Source organism: Anoplopoma fimbria, chromosome 18 (genome assembly GCF_027596085.1).
Source record: "Anoplopoma fimbria isolate UVic2021 breed Golden Eagle Sablefish chromosome 18, Afim_UVic_2022, whole genome shotgun sequence".
Taxonomy (NCBI): Eukaryota; Metazoa; Chordata; class Actinopteri; order Perciformes; family Anoplopomatidae; genus Anoplopoma; species Anoplopoma fimbria.
Window position 1 is genome coordinate 9,352,074 of NC_072466.1, and position 23,343 is coordinate 9,375,416.

Consider the following 23,343-nt stretch of genomic DNA (forward strand, 5'->3'; position numbering starts at 1 on the left):
ATTTAGGAAATCTTATTTTTGTCTAGTTTTTAGTCCGTGTCCTTTAGTGTTTGGCTGTTACCCCTTAAATTCTGCAAAGCTATATTTAACTGTTCAAAGACGTACCGTTGTCTATTTTCAGAAGATGACAACAAGATCACTTTTTAAGATTTCATTTTTGACGAAGATATAACTGTCAGGGGGGAGATGTAATCTATAAAAAGACTCCCTGAAGCACTCTAAAAACAGCAAGTCCTTTATAATGCTCCCTCCAGCGCAATCAAGCATCTGTCCACTCACTTCGTGCGGATATCAGGGTCCTCGAAGCTAGAGTGGCACATCTCACTGAAGCGGGACACAAAGAAGTCATAGCTGCGGTGGTACGATGGTGTGTCCTCCTCTATGTTGGCAAACTTCACAAACTGAGAAGGGGGAAAAAAAAAAAAAAGAACATACATTTTCATATCAAACTGACACTCCAACATCTCAAGAGATTTACAGTAATAAGTCTCCTCCACAAAGGCTCTAGTTTGTTGAGAGATTATTTCAATTTGATTAAAAACTCTTTAATGAAATAAGCCTAAATCCCAATGATGAATATTTCATAGAATAAAGTTAAACCTCAGTGCCATAACATCTCATTTGGAGTGAAAAGCACAGGGGGGGGGTCTCCTACTGGGCCAGAAAATGTCATCATTTAAAAACACTGACATTTAGCTTCACAACACTCTCCAATTAATAAATGATGGACTGGATTTCTTTAGAATCGAGACAGAATGGTAGCCACTTAAAGCAAGAATAACAAAACAAAACAGCAGATGGTTATTAAAGTAGATAAATTCCCCCATTCAAAAATACAGGCTGGATTGCTGCAGTAACCCAATAAGCAAGAATAAAAATGATTTATGTAGGAAATGAACATCTCGAGAAACCCCTTGTGAATCTATTTCCTGTGTACAAAATTAGTGTTTGGAGCGGGATGGAAATGAAGGGAAGTACCCTTGAGCAAATTAAATGAAGTGATCCCATAACTACTTCTGTGCTCAGTTGCTGCAGTAAATTGCTGTCGCACTTCATAACCGGAGTTACCAGTTTTATCATCAGTTATACTGGGCAGCTTCTAGGAATCAATGTATCACCCTTGTTTTCGCCGACATGGCCTCTCTGTCTGATCGAAAGCTTTAAGAATAATGCGAAACCTAAAAGGATGAAGCGCTGAGATTATAAACATTAAGTTGCGACCAAAGGCTACACCAGGAGAAACTAAACCCTGCCCTAAGTCTTTTCTGTCACATCACATAAAGCATGCTGACAGGAACACTAACTCAGGTACTGATGTGATGAAGAGTTGGCTTGTGTTAGAAAGGGCTCTGCAGTACGAGGTTTTAGGTCAGAGAAAACCTGGCCAGCGTTGCGTCTTGTGGTGATAAACTCTCTAATCCGCTCTCCTCGCCTCCCGCCGATACTGGTCTGCTTCAGATGCACACTAAGAATGCAGCTACAGCATTTGCTTGCACTGAAAAATACAGTATATGTATAGTTCTATGCATGAGGAGGCTCAGGGTTGTGTTTGTACAGTAGGGATTTAGCAATTACAGCTAAACTAATCACAATCAATATCTTCGCAATGTTCAACAACAGGCACTCTGCATGCAAAGCTTTAAATTAGCACATACTGCAATATTCCTGCGCTATTGATCGTGGTTAATAGTTAATTACACGCAGCACTGATGTGTGTGTTTGTATATGAATGGATCAGTATATGGCCCTTGCATTTGCCCTAAATACACACTCATGTGAGTTAGTGCTAAAGGAGATTGGTAGCATGAAGATTATGAGTGAGAGGCTGGTGTGACGCGTCAGTCTGTGTCGATGACTGCAGAGCTTTGCCACTGTGGTCTGCAGCTAATCTGATTTCCACTCGTCCGACAGCGCCGATAGCTGCACATCAGAGGATACTCATCACCGTCATCCCCCTCTGCTAACCACTCTGATCTACCGCAGTATTCCTCTTAGGCTAAAATCTTTTACTTTGTGTGATCACATCAAGAAAGTAAATGCAGCTTTTGTCAACTTTTGATCAGCTAGTACCGCTAAATTCACTTCAATTGGCAGAATTTGATGGACAGAAAAGCCTGTGAACTAACACACTGGATGTGGGTATTTATGGAAATTTATATCAAAACAAAAAGAAAAACAAGCTGTCTTAACTTTCTAGTGCTTCTTGTGGCCAAGAATGTATGGCTAGGCAAATTGATTTTGCTTATTAAATTATATTTATAGCACAAAATGGTCTGCGTTTGGCTTCTGCAGTAAATTGAAACCTAATATCTAACGACATGAGAAATGAAGTTGAATAGAGCATATACTCTCTCCTGAATGCAACAACTCACTGCCAAGACTTGTAAAGGTAAATACATCACTATATGTCCTTATTCTAATGTTTATCACAACTTTTAGTGCAGTTTTCAGTCATCACAGTGATGCAGGTTCGTTGTTAATACTTTTCAAACTGTACTTCTGTCCTTATGCAAATCGTTAGGGGGGAACAAAGCCACGAGTTTTATAATTAGCAGGGTTTCCTTAATTTCTTTGCTTCATGGCTGCAAAACTATAAAAAAAAAATCTGATTGACGCTTTAAACTGGTAATATAATCCTGGAAACTCACAGAGTTGGTTCCGAGGATCTGCAGGCTGGGTTTGTCAGACTCAAGCAGCTTGCGCACCATCTTGAGGAAACTCTCCACAAACAGGTTGATGCTCTGACAGTGGCAGGCCATCAGCAGCTGGTCCAGGGCTTCCATGGCTATGCATACATACCTGAATAGGAGGGGAAAGAGACACAGAAACATCTGGATGACACCATTACCCCTGCAGGCAATAAAAACAGTTTGGATATATTACACGGATAATAAAATATGTGCCTATTCTAAATGTCTAACTGCACACAGCGACATAAATAAAAATGTGATAAGCTCTGCCAGATGAACTATAGAAACTCACATATTGAACAGCTTTCAGCTGGACTCTGCCAAGTGTAAATGTAATCTGTACAGGCTGTCTGCAGTGGCGATAATCATCACAGAGCGTCCTAGTCATGAGTCATAAAAAACAACAACTTCTGTGGCGTATAAAGTGAGCACAGAGTGTACAGACACCCTTGATGACTCTATACCAGCCATGTTGTTTTTTTTGTTAAAAAAAAAAAACCAACCTGCATCACCTTCTACTTGGCTACATTGTAAGAAGTGCACAATAGATAAATGTCCATTATACAGACAGAAAAATGTAAAGAACACAGGTGGTGTTCATGCAATGGCATAATTTAACAGTTTCTTATCCAGTTTGCATGTGGGATACCTGAAACATGTATCCTTTCAGACAGGTCTTTAAATGGGGATCTGTAAAGCATCTTAAGACCTTTGATGGCTGTCAGTCTAAATCTTTAGCGTGAAAAAGCTATTCCGTGCACCTTCAAAATTCTCATCAGCATTTTAATACGTTCATCTGTGTTGAATTAAGATCAGTTAAGTTAATGCTTGGCAGAGACGAAATATAAACAAAAAATGTGCAAACAGACAAACGGCAAACAGCTGAAAAGGTTTTAGAATCTTGATGAGCGTTGAATGACCAATGACTGATGCTCACCCGTATCTGTGTCGGGCCACATCCCTTGACAATCTCTCAGACAGGTAAGCTCCGATACGGTCGAGCTTCTCTGGAGCTGACAGGGCGTAGAATGTCAGCTTCTCCATGTTGGCCTTCACCAGCCCATCCTAGGAGGGTGAGGGAGGGAGACAGAGAGGCAGAAAGGGGGGGGGAGAACAAGATAGAGAAAATGAGAACACTTTTGGGTATCATTTGCATTGTTTAGAATCCTAAAGGATTATTACACCCAAAACAAAACAAAAAAACCAGTCACTCTCAGGTCAGAGGAGATGTACATGAATCTGGTGTGTCCACTAAACAAAGAAGCAGCTGATTGAGACAAAACGGCTGTTTGCTTTCACTGAGAAAAACATCAGCGGCATTTTGCCCCACATCAGGGTAAATAGGTCATGTCAAATCAATGTGTTCTACTACTAGTCCATAAACATTTCTAAGCTATTGCAATACTGTGTGCTTCTCCTCAAAACCCAAATTGTATTAGTATAACTAGCTCACAAAGTTTAGCCACCTACTTTCCCCCTTGACCTACTTCACTGCTCTTGAGTCTGGCCAGGGGGAGCAGAGAGGAAAACACATCTAAGTCCATTGAGATCCTGTTTACATTCAGCCTACAGGCAAAACATGCAGTCAATAAAGTAACACGCCCAAAAACAACAGAAATTCGGTCAAACACTGTTAACTCTCCGTAAAATGGTATTGTTGGACCATACCAGATAGAGATACCCTCTATGCTTCCTGTTGCTACATAGCTACGCAATGCAAAGTGTCTCTAAAAATACTGACCGTGATACATGGGCAGAACATCATTCATCATTTACAGAAAAAGCCCAGAAAAAAAAAAGCCACACAGTTTTTTTTCCATTTGAGAAATGTTGGAGAGAAACATTAGCTTGGAATATGTGAGCAACAACCACACTGTGACTAGTAAAAGCACAGGAATTACTCATTTACATTTGCAATGGCTCTGATCTGCTCAAGCATCCCATTAACTTATGACATTGATCAGGCATGTACGCTACCAGGACCCTGACCTAAAGCAGTTTAAATGGATCCAGCCACCATTAATATTTCCACCTGTGTTTTGTTTTTTTCCCTCATAACATGTACCATCAATTGCCTTTTGCTCCAATTGAAGATTTTACAGTCCCTGCGCTTTCCTATTGTGCATTACGGCTCATTGGCATGGCTTCCCGACACGCCTAAGTAAAATGTTGTCCACATTAATGTTATAAGATGCACCTGCCTTTTCAAGTCAAAATCTCTACTGTGAAAAAAGGGTCAACTTCACACATCAGTGGCTTATTTTAGAGGTCAGCAGAGGGCGAATGCTCTGCTTCTGTTTGCTTCTCTCGAACATCCTGTGGCATGAATGCATCACAGATCTCACAGCCAGAAGGTTGCGCCTGGATATAAAACAACACCCTCTAGATGAAAAGCTGATTTGTTTTTTTTTTTTTTTTATCAGAGTCAACCATTTTGTAGTTTTGTAGACAAACAGTGCAGGCTTCTTTATAGTGTTAACATAGTAATGATAAACTAGACTAGTAATGAACACTACTGTGGTGGACATTTTGGGTTTGCACAAGATACATGCAGAGAATACAAGCCAACACAGTGTGACACAGTTTTGAGTAAATGTTATCAGGCAGCTTAATTATTCCCAAGCTGCCGGGATACAGTTAGTTAAAGTCTCAGCTGCAGCAGCTTTGGGAGTGCAATGACCAGATGCACACGCAGACAAAAATATGGAAAAGAGGTCTGCTCGTTTTAGTATGTCCTGTTTACTGCAGACCGGGCCAGGGATCTGATTGGTAAAGTGGGTTACTGCAGTAGCGAAGAGGCACTTCTAGAAAGTTTCCTCTGCAACAAATCGTCTCCTTCTTCTCCACCCGAATTAATTCTCTTTATGACTCATCTGTATCAGATCTCAAACAGTAAGAAAAAAAATGAGGTCTGTGGTTTGATACCAACAGCTTTGAATCAGAGAGTTAGGTATGGAGGCTGTGCTGTGTTCCTTATCACCTCGATCACACTCTACCTTATATCTAAGACACTATCATAACACTGTGTTTAAATTCATCTTATATTCATAAAGACAAAAAGCTTCAAGCTAAATCTGGCACAGCACATTTTTGTCACAATTTCTTCTCACATTTTTTAAATATATGTGTTCTGTTGTGTAATTTTTTGTCTTAATTAACCATAATAGAGTGCTGCAGGTATGACATACTTAAGTAGGACGACCCGCAAGCTAGCATCGCACTGGTTCCCTCAACAAAATCGGATTTGGATTATTGAAGAAAATAAGCTCTGTGGCAAACACAAGTTTATGATACTTACACGTTTTGATAAGCATGATAATCTTTACAAATGAACACCACTTTTATGTTTTTTTTAAAGTGTAAATGCAATGGAGAAAAAATCATTAAAAAGCTAATGTTAGGCTATAAAAAAAACGACATGACTTCATATCACCACCAAAAAGCTTAAGGCTGACTAATGTTCAGTGTGATGACGTGTATAAGTCTCATCTAGCCACTTTTTTGCAAGACAAATAAAAGCTTCAAAATTCATAAATGTGGTATTTACTAATGTATGTCTTAGAACAATACTTTTAAATCGTGTGTTAACCTCAGACCTTATTTCTATGGAGCCAAATCCAAGCCAATAGTTTTTGATGATTTGAAATGAAAATTTAAACTGAAAGTTCAAGTTTTGGTCTTGAACTTTAAAAAAAATACAACAATGTATTCAAACTAAAAATAAGTGTAGGAAAAGGTTTCAGGCAGTTTCAGATCTTTTTTCACTTTCAGATTTAATTTTTCGGTTAATTTTTTTTCCTCTTCAAATTATCAAAACTGGATTTGGCTCCATATATTCCAGGCATCTAACCAAAAAAAACTTAGACTTGATGAAGTAACCGGATGTACACAACTCAAACAATAAACAATAAACATACTTGTTTTGGTTCAGAAAGGCATTAATCAAGAAACACTTCTCACCTCTGGGTCTTCTGGGAAGATGTTGTCTACCAGTCTCTTGTACCGGGGCCTGAGCGCCCCGCAACAACCACAAACCCCTGAGGAAGACAAGAGATGGGGAGGAAGTCAGAGAGAGATGGTCAATTAGACTTGTGCAATAAAAATGCAATAAAAACAAAGTAAACAAGTCTTTTCTCGTCCTTCCCTGTTGTCGCACTATTCATCAATTCTGTATAAGCCATATGAAAATGAAAACACACAGTGCCAAAGTAATAATGCATGTCTTCAATCAGCCTCTTATTTGAAAGGCAAGTTGACATACAGTAGGTGTAGGTAGTTATGACACTCATCAGTGATATACAGCAATTCTAAGGCAGCAACTAATAATTAATTCAACAAACTGTCACCACAAAGGAATTGGGAGTCATAGAACATAAAGATTAACCAAAGAATAAATAAAAAAAAACATGTGTAGCTGTAACCAATGTCAAATTGACTTGTCAGCAAGGAAAACACAGCTGCAGCTTATAAAACTGTGGCACATGAGGTAGAGCGCTTGTCCCGTAACCACAAGGTTGGTGGTTCAAACCCCTCTACCGGCAACATGCCAAGGTGTCCTTGAGCAACCCCAAGTTGCTCCCCGGGCGCTTCACTGCTCCTCCGGGATGGGTTAAATGCAGAGAAATAATTTCCCCATTGTGGGACTAATAAAGGCTTAATTATTATTAATTAAGTGGCACTCTTAATTTTAAATGTACACATCAGTCATTTTATTAGGTGCTACGCTGTATAGCCTGCTGTGGTATTTTAAAATGATTGACTGAAGTGTAGAGGAGCAGGGAAATACTTGGGAAGCTGCTGAGTATGTTAAGACAAGACAGACTGACAGACCTAAGTCAACAGCTTTCATTGTATCAGGGCAAGAAATATAGCAAGCATCCACAACACTTCAGAGGCATTTTAGTACCCTGCAATAATACATCAATTGGTTAATGTTGAATTAAAATGACCGGTGTTGCCTTTGTTCAAACTACAGGGTCCTAGATTAAAAACATCACATGGAAAGAGTGAAGGTCATTTTGCAGAAAGTCAGATATGGAAAGAATGTGGTCACATGATCACAGACTCAGATGATAGAACCCAAACAAACGCATACCCACCCACCCACGCACACACACACAATCTCTTTTTCTCTCAATGCAATCAAGGCAGCCTTGAATAGAAAAGTGCAACACACTGAAGATTGATTTCTCTGACTTTGCATTGAGGAGAAAGGCAAGCCAGGCAGCAAAGAGAGTGCTGGATTGTGATTGGCTGAAGAAATTCAGCAGTGGTGAGTCATAAGGGGGCCGAGGAAGAACGAAGAAAGAGAAGAAAAAAAAAAAAGAGAGAGAACCTACTAAGACACAAAATGCATCATTTAACCCTTTATGTAGCTCTGCACAACAACTATTATCCCCCTGCTTACACCACACAAGGATATATGGATTTAGGAGTCATAAAAGCTAATGACAGAAAGTAGGTCATTCTGCTGTAAGCCACTCAGCCGCTTTAAATGACTGGTTTGATAACTTGACATTTCAAATAGAGACAGTAGAAATGTAATGTGTGTAAGACAAGCAAAACAAGCAAAAAAATACCTTTTCTTTTCTGCCATTCCTCCCCTCTAACATCAGCTTCCTTCCCTCTACTCTCCCAAGGGGAAAATGTTTCATTATTCATTTTTGTATTTTGCTGTTACACAGATTGAAGCCCTTTCTTGCTGATGTGGCACTAAACCCCCCCCATTCAGAGTGCATACTGACCAGACATTAACAAAATTGCCAGTTGCCCAATTGCCTCTCAGTGTGATTTAAACGGCATACAGTAGATTCCCCCTTGACTCCAAGACTACACATTTCATCTTCTATATGCACCTACAGAAATGTATAAGAGCTCATCAACCAAACAGCAAAGCCAGGGAAAAGCCTCGTGATTAACACTGTGCACACTGTGAGACACCCAGCATCCTACAGAGATTAGATTGCCCAAACCAGCTGTCAACTGTGCTACGCGTCCTAAAAGATCACACAAAAATATTTTTCTCAATATTAAACAAATAAACTGTGCACATTTCACACAGATAATGGAGGCAATAAGCTGCTACGTGCCTGACTCACTAAGACAAATGGATAAGCTGAGCCTAGCTATAACTTTGCAAGAGCGCAGTTTCCGGAGCAATACAGTTGATTTCGATGCAATGACAAACCCCAATATATAGAACAAATAAAACAAATTCAAACCCAAAACACTTATAAAGTAAGGATGAGGAACAACCACAGACACGCACGCACTATTTCCAGAACGTTGAAGTACAAAGAACCCAAACTTTTATCATAACAGGGCTGCAACAAACATTATTGATTGATCTGCCACCACTTTTCTATTGTGAGGCTGAAATCACAGTTTCCTTCTTGGCCTTTTTGCTTGAAAAATGTATCAATTATCAAAACAGTTTTTGGTTTATTTTCTGTCGATTAACTAATCATTTCAGCTCTATCTCATATGGCCTGAATGTCCATTCATTCATTTATATCATTTTTTCGTTTAAATTTCACTACGGTGATGATTTAAATATAGAAGTGCTATGTCATACGTTATTATTTCAAACAAAGGACAATGTAGCTTTAAAACAATACTGGTAAGCCCTCCTGTCACTGTATGTGTGGAGACCATCTTTGACACCAAAGCACTTTGGCTCCGAATGCAATAAAGATTAAATGTCTGCCTTAAATTAGAGCTTTTATCCAAAGACCTTTACAATCTGCATCTCATTCACCTATTCACACACTCACTGATGGCAGCAAGCTACCATGACTGGTGCTACAACTTGGGGTTTAATGTGCTGCCCAAGGACACTTCGACATATGGGCAGGAGGATTGATCACCAACCCTGGCAGACTCGCTCCACGTCCTGAGCCACATTCCTTCATTCACAAGCCACATTCCTACATTCACAAGCCTTCTGGTATGTTATCAGTGACCTACACCTGGGAGGAGGGCAGTCAGTACAGACAGGATGTCCTTAAAAATACTTTTAAATAGAGTAAAAGGTATCTTTAGTGCCTTTACCACTTTAAAAGCACATCTGTTTAAAGGCTTCGGTGTGCTCTCTAAAAGTTGCGCTGAACTCCCCAGCAGGAGCTCTGCTGGTGCTCAGGTTTATCTCTGAGAGCCGAGTGTCTATTCATAGCGCTGCCCCTCTCTCTCCTTCATCACTTCAGACACTAATGAGGCCTCTTCTGCACCCCTCCCTCCCGTTGTCCCTTCCTGCTGCACCCACAATCAAACCTCCCCCTGCCACCTTCTCTCATCATTGCTGTGTTGGCCCAGGGCCTGAGTGTAGGAGTGAATTAATGAAAATGCAGCAGGTCCCAAGAGTAGAAAGGGTTGAGGACAAAGAGTGACAGAGACACAGGCAGCTAAAGAAAAAAAAAAAGAGATGGAAGTGTGATGGGGGAGGTGGATTGTGATGCACCAAATGAGTCACAGATTAGTGCTACTTATTGCATCTTCTGTGTCCAGCACACAAATCTGTCCTGTCCTCTGTCAGCACTGCAGTGGACAGAAGAGATTTTTGGGAGGAGTAGAGCGATTGCATATTAAAAAGTTGTAAGTTTTTTGTTTTTTTTACACATACAGTGAAAACAGTAGTGCTTTTGTGCCAAAAACACACAGTCATTTGAACAGCTCAGTACAGCTCAGTGGGTGTAGCAATTTACATGTTATTTCCACTCCCGTGGTGCACTGCAAGCACACGCATGTTCAATTACAATTGGTTATAAGTAAGTTCTATTCACAGTCACTTTTTTTGTGCGACTTTGAAGCTGCTGCCATTAGTCCAGCTGGTATGGAACAATTGCATGCACAGTTATATAATTCATATACATCCTAACTATACATTTGAACAGTTTTTTCAGACAAAAGTAAATTCATCTTAAAAGCAGAAAGAAGTGTCTGCGTTTTCAGAGGCTTGTTGAAAACCAGTTAATGTTACTCAAAGTCAAACGTACTTGTCACTTTAACAAAAAATGCTACAGGACTGCAACAATAATTATTTTCATTATCAAGTAACCTATTGTTGTTGTTGTTATTTTTGACTAACTGATTAATTGTTAAGTTAAAACAAAAGTAAGAAACCTGCTCATCTCAAGTTCCAAGATCTGAAGAGGACGTCTTCAAAATGTCCAAGCAACCGTCTAAAAACCCAAAGATATTCAGTTCAAATTATATTCAAAAGGACAAAAGCAGGAAATATTCAAATTTGAGAAGCTGAAACCATTTTTTTTTTTGTGCATTCATAATCATAATTTGCTCCTAATGTACTGTAATACCATTTTCTATTGGAAGTAACTCCATTAGCCTCACCAAGAGAACACTTTACTGTTTCAGAGTTGTGTTGAGTTTGTGTGAAAAAACAAAAGAGAGTTGTTAAGTGTTTCTGGTGTTGATAATAGGGGGTTAGTGTGGAAACAGCTAAGAGAGATCAGCAAGGTGGGTGGACAGGAATTTGGATGACGGCGGTGAAAATGACACACGCACACGCACACACACACACACACGCACACACACACACACACACACACACACACACACACACACACACACACACACACACACACACACACACACACACACACACACACACACACACACACACACACACACACACACACACACACACACACACACACACACACACACACACACACACACACACACACACACACACACACACACAGGGGGTCTCACGACATCCACCCACTCTGCATGGCAAGCTGACAACACATTTAGGGGCTGGAGACCGGGTGGCTCCATAAACACCGACACGTTCAACCCACACACACAAAACACGCTCGCACACACATTAAAGGGCACAGAACAATGAATTACTGGTTGTTGGAAGACAGAACAAGACAATACAGAGGAGGAGGAGGACATCTCTGCAGCCTGGTGAGCCAGACTCGGGGAACTTTAGCCTGTCAGATGTATCTTACTTGTTTCACTGATTGGTAATGCTAAGCTACACATCCATGCAGAATGCACTCATGTGTGCATAAAATGTGTACACATGTGCAAAGGGGGTCTCCAACCCTTATATCACCACAGCAAGGAGCCAGCCAATCACAGTGCTATTTTCATCTCTGTAACAATGGGCTGGTACATTAACAGATTACAGTCTCCATTTCCCCAAGGAGGTCAGCTTAACATTTCCACATTAGGGTGAGCAGGAGATAGAGAGAGGAAAAAAAAAAAAACTGCATGCTGAAGTGAGAAAGCTAGCGTGAATAAATAAATAAATGCATAGCTCTGACAGACATGCTTGTGCATGATACTCTCACACAAACACGTTGAAGTGATAATGGCAGTACTGCTGTCCAGGGCTGCACATATCAGCCCTGGACAATAGCACACCACAAACAAAATTTGCATTAGTTTGTGAATTAATATCTCAGACAAAATGAATTTATTTAGAGGAATATAATAGTCATAAATTACAAAAGCACACACACAAGCAGAAGGAAGTGTGTGGCACATCTTGCAGCATCGTATCTGCACCTGCAGCTCTGTTGTACCTAAAGTCACGTGGCTGACAAGAGAGAGTAAATATAGTCCTGCAAGGACAATATCAAACACACTTTGGATCTGCGTGTGTTAGTATGTGTGTCTGCAAGAGAGAGAGACAGAACCATCAACACACATTTAGACCTCTCCTTCAGCAGGGGTCATGCAGAGCACTGGTTTAAACGGGCCAGACTCACAAGCACATTTACAAACTCACAAAATCCAACACTATGTAGCCCCCTACATGCTGTGTATATATTCTGCACAGGTATATATATATATATATATATATATATATATACCTGTGCATAATACATTATTTATGTCATTTCTCATGACGGTCACAATGCATGTTGCCCTTCAGGGGGGTTATTACATAAGAGTGAGGAGGGGAGAGACAGACCAAGTCCCGCTATTTTTACATCAACGAAACAAAAACAGACAAAAGATTCTTAAAAGCTCAAAGATTCACACAGTAAGATTCAAGCACACATCACAATCCACAAATACAAATCCTTGACAAGAGGCGAGGAGAGTGTAAGAAACTAATAGATAATGAACCAGGCCGATTCAACGGCCAGCCAATATGCCCATTAGTTGTCGCTCAATGAGTTTGGGAGAGCTGAGTAGACGAGGCGAGTATTGTGGAGGAGAGGCTGACGGTGTTTGGGAAAGCGTGACAAGGAAGAAATGGGAATTTCTGTCACTAAGGCATGCAGATAATGACAGCTATTCAATTGTGTCGCAAATATAACCACAATATCAATCTTCCCCCCCTTCTCTCAGTCACGATGAGCCCTACCTCATTGAGAATGTATCTTCAGGCTATAGACACGAATGCACACTGCGCACACACGCACACACGCACACACTTTGCAGAGGCGTGTGTACAGACATCTTTCCATGTGAAAGTCAAGAGTCAAAGCACACATTGGATCCAGTGTGGGTGGGAGCAAACATGGCTGTTATAATGCGACCAACACACTGACGAACAAACCCAGCCTGCCAACAAATCCTCATGACACAAGGCCAATCCGACACAGTATGAATCACGGTCAAACAGGCACTGAGACTGGGCTATAAGGGACTCAAACCCAGAGAACCATTTCCACACCGTAGCTCGCCAGTGCGCAGCAGAGCAAAGCCTTACTGAGCTTGTTCTTCCAGTATGCAGTGTCTGTATTCATCAGCCCTCTAACCAAAAGGCTTCTTTTTTTTTTTTCATCAATAGTCTGCAAACTAAAAGCAAAGCTGACTGCATTTTTAATTAGTGCTAATTAATGAACCGTATTTCAACATTTCTCCCAGAAACAGCAGAGCGACAGTAAAAGCTAGGGCATTTCCTCATGATCTCAAAGTTTTAGAGAAAAGGTACCACTATTCTATAACAGCACATAGACTACGTTTCCTGTTTTCAAACATGCTACCTAAAAATATTGAAGAATCATGAAGATGAAAGAATTACAAGAAAATTAAACATCTATACACGTTTGACAATATCTCAAAGTCTATCATAGAGATAACTACAACATTTGGCTGAATGTGTTACAAAGTGTAGAGAACACAAGGTTACCACCTAAAATATAACAGAAGGAAACTATTGGAGTAAAAAGCTTTTTCAAAAGAAGTATCTTACTACCAAAAATAAACATCTTCAAAGCAGTGACTCCTCGTAGGCTAATTTAATAGAGCAGTATCTTCATAATAGTCCAAGATCCAATAATGCAGCTTTAAGAGACGTTACACTGTAGTGACAACTGCAGTCTATCGGCTTTTGAGGAAAACGTGTTTGTAGAATGTAGAAAAACTGGCTGAACGCTTCACATTACACACATGCTCACACAGCTCACAAATACACAGTGGAAGAGTGATTGTAATTCTTACCGTACATCGATCGTGATGTTGGAGTCTCTCACTACAGACGCTTATGTTTTCTTAATACAGCTTCAGTCATGCAGAGACAACTGTGCCAAGAGGCACCGAAAACGAAAACGAACACAAACACACACACACACACGCACACACAAATCGCTCACTCTGGTATAAATGCCTGCACGTGTGCACTTGGAGCTAAAATGCGCACAGTGATTGGTGCAGAGCCTGGCTTGATGCACTGAAATACACACACACACAGACACACACACACACACACACTCTCCCCTGCCTTGTAGACACACACACACGCACACACACACAGGCACACGCGCACAAAAGGGGTCTGAAAGGCAACGTCAGAGAGAAGCACGCCGTGATGACCTTGGATTTTCCCGTTTGTCTTCTGCAACAGCGCTCCTTCTGAAGGGGGGTGCAGATTTTACATGCTGGCGCACATATAAACACACCCACCTCGCTTCTCATCATTTTCTCAGTCGCAGAGATAGACACAGAGAAAAAGGGGGCGGGTGGCGTGAGAATATGAAAGAAATATGTCACTACAGGGATCGAAAGGGAGAAGACCTCCCACCCACGCATCTCCTTTTCTGTCTCCCTCCACCCCATGGCAGCGTCACTCTACCCCCTTCTCATCGTCACTCTTTCTAAGCCTCCTGCTTTATTACCTTTAAGATTTTCCTTCTATGCAACTTTCTATCACATTGCCATCCATTGTCTAGCCTGATACCAAAATGTCTATGTCTTTATATAACCATGTTTACTGGTATTCACTTATTGTTCATGCAAAACTGTGAAATATTATCCACACTCACAATCACTAGTGACTCATCTCTTCCAGCATTAATTTTACAAAACCATGGTGCATAAAAACAAGACTGTTCAGGAGCTGGCTCGCTCATGGCACCTCCACATGAATTCACCGCATGAGCACAACTTTCAAATGAATGCCTCGTACCTACGTTACAACACAGCCATAAAACAGTGAAAACATAAAACCGGACATGATGTTCACATTATTGGCTCTAATGCACGAAATTGCACTGAAACCAGTAACCTGATAATACTTCATTGGCATTGTAATAGCATGGACGAGAGCTTGAGATAAAATGTACGCTTACTAGCTATTTTGGTTCACTGTTATATTTTCATTGTTCCAAACATCAGTTTATAGAAACATTGCATGAATTTTCAAGACTCATAATTTAAAAAAGATGTTTTGGAAACAATTTAAGATGGCTTGTAGGGAGTGAAGAGCAAAGTTCCCTTCTAAAGCTTGGTTTTGCAATCACCCAAAGTGCTCCGCTGTCACTGATTGAACAAGGAGAGGACTTCATCAGGATTGGGTTCAGTGGATTTAAGATGGTGCTGAATTGTTTTCAGTTGGGGAGCTAATAATAAGATAAAAGATTCAGAAATAGCTGTTCGTCTTTAGTCTGCATACTTTTACTGTACGATACTATCGTCCACTGCTTTTACTGCACTTGGGTTGAATAACAGAGATCTTGTGTGATATTAAATTGCTTGAATAATCATACTAATCCTTTATAATCAAGCTTTGTTTTCCTCGTTCCAGCTTGCCAGAATTTCTGGTTGCTGATCAGCAATATTCCCTGTGGATCAATGAGCATCTCTTCCTGATGGAAGAACAAACACTCCTCTCATCCAACGGAGAGCATCTAAGCTTTTATGAATCAGTAAACATTTAGACCCAGACTGAAAATGAATGAAACTTCCTTTTATATCAGGCAACACTCTTTTACAGCAACCTGTGCCAAGTACCAATCACAGCCAGTGCTTCTTTTGATGTTGGCATATTCAAGTGTCTAAGTACCCTCTACAAACTATGAAATATGCTGAATCAATTATACAAGACAGCAAGTCAAACCCAATCAGTCATTTTTCTTTTGCGGCTTGACATATTTTTGAGTATCATGGAAACGTATGGAGAAAAAGCAAGTTTTCTGTGAAATAATTCTCTGTTCGGAGCCAGAGAAGGAGCCAGAGGGAGAACAGAGGAGGTGGTGTTGTCACTTACCCTTGCCAATGCGATGGTCCAGAAGGGTACGACAATCCAGTGCCAGCCTCTGAGAGGCCGGGACTTCAGGCGCAGGCAAGGGCATAGCGGGCTAACAAACATGCAACAGCACACAAACACACACAAACACACACACTACTCCTTTATAGGAACAGCACTAACTCCTAACCAAAGCCAAAACCAAACGTGCAAAACTACAAGCAAGACACTAAAAATCTCTAATTCTATGCATATAAATTCACAAAAAACGTTTGAAAAGTATGCCAACCAATACTAACAAAAAATCGAACCGCTGTCAAATTCACAATTCCTTGACAGATAAGCTGAATGCAAAGATTTACTCACTCACATGCATCCACAACTCCCCAGTTTGGCTGCAATAAACATTAAGACACATGCACACGCAAACATTCACTCCTTTAGTCAAGCCTTAACAGGAAAAGCCATCTCCAAATTATTTTCACAGCTTCACACTGGAACAAACTCCCAAAATCCGTTGAGTCCTCTCTGAACGCCAACTTGTATGTCCCCGTCTTGAGGCTTCTTAGTAATTTATGTCAGTACATACGCAGATTGACCGTATTAACGAAGAGATTAGCGATTAGTCCCTCAATAGCAGCTCTGCTCTCTGTGTGTGCGCCTCTCTCATTAATAAACATCTCACTAACACAATGGATCTCACTATCCACCCAAAGTTTCTCTCTCTGGGAGACACAGGGAGAGGAGGGTGGAGAGAGGCAGGGAGAGAGGCAGGGAGAGAGGCAGGCAGAGAGAGGGCCACCGTGGGACAGACATTCAGTCAGTCAGTCAGTGGGCTTGAGGTTCAAGGAATGTAGCCATCAGCAGATACCAACAGAGGCAACATGTCTGGTGAGAGATTTCTGTGCAAAAAAAACACCCACATGGGACACTTATACAAAGCTTCTGTCACACACACACAAAAGATCCACAATCAGTAATGATCTACTGTGGATTTAGTCTCCTCAGCACTTCTTCTGCAGTGTCCTACATTGAGCTTTTGGAGGGCTGTGATTATGCCCTCAGACATCACACAGGTGTGGGGACAGGAGTTGCCCACCTGTCATGCTGGATGCTTGTCACAAGGGGGCGTTGCTCTTCCGGGTTCACAGAGGCAGGAAGACGGATGGCTCCTCCGCGCAGAACAGAGTCTCCAACGCGGATCCAGAAATCAGGAAAACCGCAGGATCGTCTTTGGCCTGGGAAAGTTAGTATCCACAATCAATATTGTTGACATTTCAACATGTTGTGGACTTATTAAAACACGGGAAGCACCAAGCAAATAATGCAATGCAGCACAGGTGACATGTTATTTATACACCGGGACAAAAACCCCAAATCATGGCAGTAAATGAAGCTAATGTTAGCAATGCTAGCTGTCACTGTCACACATCTAACCTCAATGTCTCCTCTCTTGATAGGTTTTTCGTTACTTCCCCCTTGATTTCGAGTATATTCAGACATACATCCACAGCTGTACAACCTAACATTAACTCAGTACTAAGCTAGCATTCATCTAGGCTAGTCGTAAAGCATGCTAACGTGAGCTAGCTAGGATAACAGACTTGAGTCCCCTGGCTGCGTTGATCAGATCAACACCAGTTACTTACCATGAAGTGGACACAATACAAAAAAGTCCTTCAAATGTGCAGCATACAGAGAGTTAACGTGAGCCACCTTGAGGTCAGCTATGCCAGGACACCATGCATTTAGTCACAGCTACAGCTGACAGTGTGAGGAGGTAACAGCCCACCACCACTCACTAATGTCATGTATTAGTAGGTGCAGTCTGGGTGCACAGTACTGCATCTATAGTCAAAACACCCCTTTTTGGGTTGTTTTTTTTTACTAGACAGATGAACATATTATACAAATACTTAGTCAGATGTTTGGTCAAATAAATGCTTTAACATTAAAGCATCATAAGTGTATTATGATTTAAAATAAATAAATAATAGGATACCAACAGAGGCAAAATGTCTGGTGAGAGATTTCTAAATAATATGCATAAATAACATAAATAATTATGTTATGCCGCTGTTGCTCTCTGGATTAAAGCTGAGCTGAATTACAGTGAATAGAAGACTGATATAAATGTTTCTAATAAGCAACAATATTGATATACAAAAGGTTGATCTCTATATGTACAGTATAGAGATCAACCTAGTCAAAAGTTTGGACACGCCTTCTCATTCAATGGTTTTTCTTTCTTTCTTTATTTTATTTTTTCTACATTGTAGATTAATATTGAAGACATCCAAACTATGAAGGAACACATATGGAATTATGTGGTAAACAAACAAATGCTCAACAAACCAGAATATGTTATATATGCAGACCTGTTGCAGAGATGCAAGAATGAATAAAAATGAATGATTACTTATGTAAAAAAGCAATTCATTCTGACTATCTGGCTGTAATAGAGTTAAATCAAAAGTATTTAAGTATTCTGTAGCCTGTATCTGTGGATGGGACATCCTGCTTTTGGAAGTCTTTTTTTCTACCAGTTGGTGACAGTAGTGAGTAAGGAGAATCTGATTGATAGGAGATTGTCATGGAAATTGAAAATTAGTCTGCAATTTCCTGATGTTGTTAATGTACATAAACCAGTTTCCTTGCAAATTACGTGACCTAAGACCTAAGTATTTTTAAGGTGGATATATCATAATTGGTGAACATGAAGTGTAATTTTTTTTGACATTTTTTAGACACACTACAAAAGTCCCAAAGGCCAAAATTGAACCAAGCACATTGTAGTTATGTGGAACGCGCTGTTACCACTCAGCCTCCAAGGCACTCCATGTGTCACATTATCTGCAACCCTTTTTGAAGTCTTAACTCCGTGCTTCCCGGTGGACCACGGCATTTATTTTTCTTAAGCCCACTGAGCCAGCAGATCCCTGAGTCTTTTTTTGTGACTGTATTTTTGTCCCCTTATGCTGCAGCCATCTCTTTAGCCCCCAGATTGGTGTGTGACCCTTTTTTAATGGGGTAATACCATTTTACTTATGTTGAGCTAATGATTGCTAAGCTACAGCTACAAAACTAAAGGGTTTGGGGAGGGGGTTGTCTTTACATGATGTAATTGTAACTGCTAGTAGTTATTGTATTTTTTGCAAGAGTAGAAACTTGTAAAAGCTGTAGCCAAGGTCTCAGACAAAACATAAAAACAAGCTTTACACGTTCAAAAGGAGCATTTATTCCCGCTAGTGCTCCTTACTATCACAATACCATATGGACCCTATATCTTTGCTGTTTGCTGCTTGGTAGGATGAGAGGCCATTTTCTCATATTTTTCATATGTTTATTTGTTGTTTTGCAAATCCTTTTGACACAACACATTGAAGGTTTTGTGGGGCGGGAAATGCCAAATCAATTTTCAATATGAAAGGGCTTTGGATCAATACCTGCTCTCGTGAACATCTTTGTTTGACTTTGACCCAACTGACCTGTCCATGTCTTCACTTACAAGAACGTAGTGAGACTGCCAACAACAGCTGGCATGCATTCACTGTCCAACGACACACATACGTGTTTGTGATGCAACAACACCAACCCTGTGTCGCTAGTATAATTGAATTGTTTGACAAGCATGTAATCCATAGGGTCAGTTCTGTTGCTGGTCAAGCTTGAATCCGTGTGACAATCAGCTGATTAGCGGACAGCCAAAGCAGTTGGGCCTTAATACTAATTAGCTTCTGGGGGTTTTGCCCTCTGTGGACTAATTCATCCTAACTCCTCCCTCAGGTGCACACAAGTTCACAGGCGCTCCAAATAGAGTCACTAAATAAAACGACAGGTTTGTTCAGCAGACATGACACTCACAACCAGTCACTTCAGTTGCTCATCATGAACACAAAGGGCCTGTTAGGTCAGAATGAGCTCATTGTTTCAGTGACATCTCATTAACAATATTCAAAGGTGCTTTCTTTACTTCATGCTTCCCAAGTGTGAGAGAGATATGCTGATGTGATAGCAGCTATAGTACCGTAGAACTAATTGCCTTAGACCTGGCAACTATTTTTAGATATACAGTAATCAGCGAGAAAGGTCTGAGCTACGCAACCATGGTTTGACAGATGGTAACTCATTAGATCAGCCTTACGGGCCTGGACAGAATTAGCTCAGCCAGTCTCAAAAACTTCAACCAGCTTACAACCACAGGGATCACAGAGCGGCTGATAATCAGCCCATGCTCTTCATCATCAATAGTGAGGTATGTTTGTCTGTTCCACACCTGCTATCTGTTCTTGATGTTTTCTTTTGTTGGTCCCTCTCTTGTTACTATGCTGATACAGCACAGTGCAATTTATCTCCATGTTGTTATGATATCATGTTTAAACCTGCAAACAAAATAATACTATTAACAGGTCAATACTTAACTGAAAGGTGAAGCTAAATAGAATAATCCATCTCCTTCGTTGAAGGTTAACTTGTGTAAAACAACATCAGGATGCACTAACAGCTCAGTGAATCAACCCGGCAAAATGTCAAAGCAATTGGATACCACAAAATGCTATTAAAATACAATACACCAATGCCACGAAATTTGTGACAAAATATTAAATAAATCATCTACAGAGTCCAGCTTCAACAATTGTTTTGAAAGGGAGCAGGAAGATAACAAATTAGTTTTTATAAATAACCTTTTCTCTGATTGAATGTTTATGTATTACAGAGAGATAACATCAGTAAAACAAGACACAAAGCCTCTTTGTATCGCTGGAACAATAAGACATGTCTGACAATACTGACACAGCTTTCTGTCTTATCAATGAAGTTGTATTAAGCCATATAATAATTGACGGGAAACAGCATTTTAATAAGGTCTGGATTATATAACAGTGAACCTATCCATAAAGTCCAAATGAACACTGTTGGTGGTCTTCATCAGAGTAACCGCTTGTGTTTTTTAATTATATCCCAAAGCCCAAACAATATAACTCACAATTGTATGAAACTGAATAAAACAAAAAAAAATGATATGTTTTGCAAGGTTTCCAAATGTTTTCTCCCTCAAAATGTTGGTAACTATTTAGATTAGTAAAGGCCCTTTCATTAGCGTCCATTTGCTGTTGAATCACCTCAGGGTGCTGTTACCAGGTGGGAGATGATTCAGCGTCCTTGCTGGCTTTTAGGTAATGTTTGTAAGCTTTTAGGTAATGTTTTAAACTGTTCACCTTATGCCTCTAATCGCACTTTAGCACACTGACATAACCAAGTGCACAAAGGCAATAAGGAGACAGCAACTCAGCTTGCAATTTCAATGATGACATCAGAGTGAGAGTATAGTCAATGAAAAAGAGAAATGTTAAGTGAAAGAGAGAGCATATAAAAAAACGCTGATCGTAATGCTGTTACATTTAAATGTCAACTCTGCTCTTAAAAGATATGGATGACTTGGCCAAAGGTTGCCGTTGTCTTGGTGCCAATGATCTCGGTTTTGCAGTCCAGTGAGAGTGGCCGCTGACTTACTAATCCTCTTTGCACTCCTTACTCCTGCAGCTCTCTGCTTCATGGCCATTGTTGACTCCATTTCAAAACAGTCCTGGTGGTGACCTACAATCCAGCCAGAGGGTCTCCACACATCTTGGCTGGATCTTTATTCCACCTTCTCTGCATCCGTCTTGGACACTTCATCACAGCGGGGACTGTCTCAAGTTTTATTTTTCGTTTCATGGATTACGCCTTAATATTCAGATCTGCATACAATTCCTCTGCAATGGATCCAGCACAAGTGGATTATGACGGGCTGGGCGAACATATCCTATGGCAAATGCTAGACATGAGGAGTGGATGTGCAATATGTAAAAGAATACAGGTCAGTTGTGGACACAACCCTGACAGTGAAATTGTTCTTTATACTATAAGTGTTACTAGAGTTTTTTTCCTCTTCAGACTTTTCCCCTTGTTAATGCACCTGGGAAATAACTGAAGTTGAAAAAGAAAAAGAAAAAGAAATCCGGTTTACTACACAACTCTTGTTTTCCCAGACCAGGTGTATACTTTATCAAACAGGGCAAAAATGTATGTGTTAAAATGTAATCACTAAGTCTGTATATTATATTAACATTAGAGTAACAAGAGTAACACATGATCTCAAATGCTCCATAAATGCTGCCGTACAACTGCATTCACTCACAAGGTGTATATCTGTAGCTGCCGTAATGACAGCCTTGATTTAAATGCAGCTCTTCTGCACTTAAATCAAGGATATTCTGTCTGTGACAATCAGACTGCTGACAGTGGACTGTGAGTGGGTGGGACAGCAGCATCTTGACCCAGAAGGATGTGGACAAGTTAAACTCTGTGCATTAACCAGCTCAGATCTAAATCTAATCTAAATCTGGCCACCAGATAATTTGTTAGGAAGCTGCCTCTCTTCTGGCACACACAGTGTCAACACGTAAAGCCCTACCAGGCTGGCTCTTTCCAACATGCTGAATGTGGACAGCATAACTAGTTCTGTCCACATAATCATAATTTTAAGAAGGGTTTAAATATTGATCTCATATGATTCTTTTTAGAAGTTGTTGGCACATTAATTGGACACGCGTCCTGTGTAACCCAAGTGGTAGATCATAGCAGGAGCGGCAAAGGCTGTAAAATCAATTGCTGAATATATGCACACTGACAAAATAGAAAAGATTCTCATGATTCAAATGATGATATTTAGCTAAATATAGCTTATGTTGATGTGTTGTTGCTTTTTTTTTTTGTTATTTGGAAAATCATTTTCAAAAATTGTAAAATTGAAAAACTGGTCAAATCAGCTGAGGTCGAGATATCGTCACTTTGTGTCAAGCTCCAGAAACCCCCCACATACAGTACCAGTCAAAAGTTTGGACACACCTTCTCATTCAACTACTTTGAAGAATGTAAAATATAAAACATATTCTGGTTTGTTGAGCATTTGTTTGTTTACCACATAATTCCATATGTGTTCCTTCATAGTTTGGATGTCTTCAATATTAATCTACAATGTAGAAAAAAAATAAAAAGATAAATAAAGAAAAACCATTGAATGAGAAGGTGTGTCCAAACTTTTGACTGGTACTGTACCTACAATCCTGGATCCTACACTTCCCATAATGCAACTCTAAAGCATCATTCATTAGAACCCTCAACCCCATCCCCCTGGTAAACACCCACATCCTTCAAAGT

General features: G+C 40.3%; 1 protein-coding gene across 1 annotated transcript in view; it reads right to left on the reverse strand.

The window, feature by feature from the left end:
• The window catches only part of LOC129106852 (protein EFR3 homolog B), a 32,651-nt gene extending 14,727 nt beyond the window's left edge, over window positions 1-17,924 (reverse strand). Inside the window, exons 1-6 of the mRNA XM_054618106.1 lie at window positions 17,790-17,924; window positions 17,240-17,378; window positions 6,651-6,727; window positions 3,628-3,755; window positions 2,649-2,799; window positions 280-401 (exon numbers count right to left, since the gene is read on the reverse strand). Coding sequence (XP_054474081.1) covers window positions 280-401; window positions 2,649-2,799; window positions 3,628-3,755; window positions 6,651-6,727; window positions 17,240-17,246 — 485 coding nt within the window. The 5' untranslated portion in view covers window positions 17,247-17,378; window positions 17,790-17,924. The remainder of the gene's footprint in view (window positions 1-279; window positions 402-2,648; window positions 2,800-3,627; window positions 3,756-6,650; window positions 6,728-17,239; window positions 17,379-17,789) is intronic.
• Between the last annotated feature and the right edge of the window lie 5,419 nt (window positions 17,925-23,343).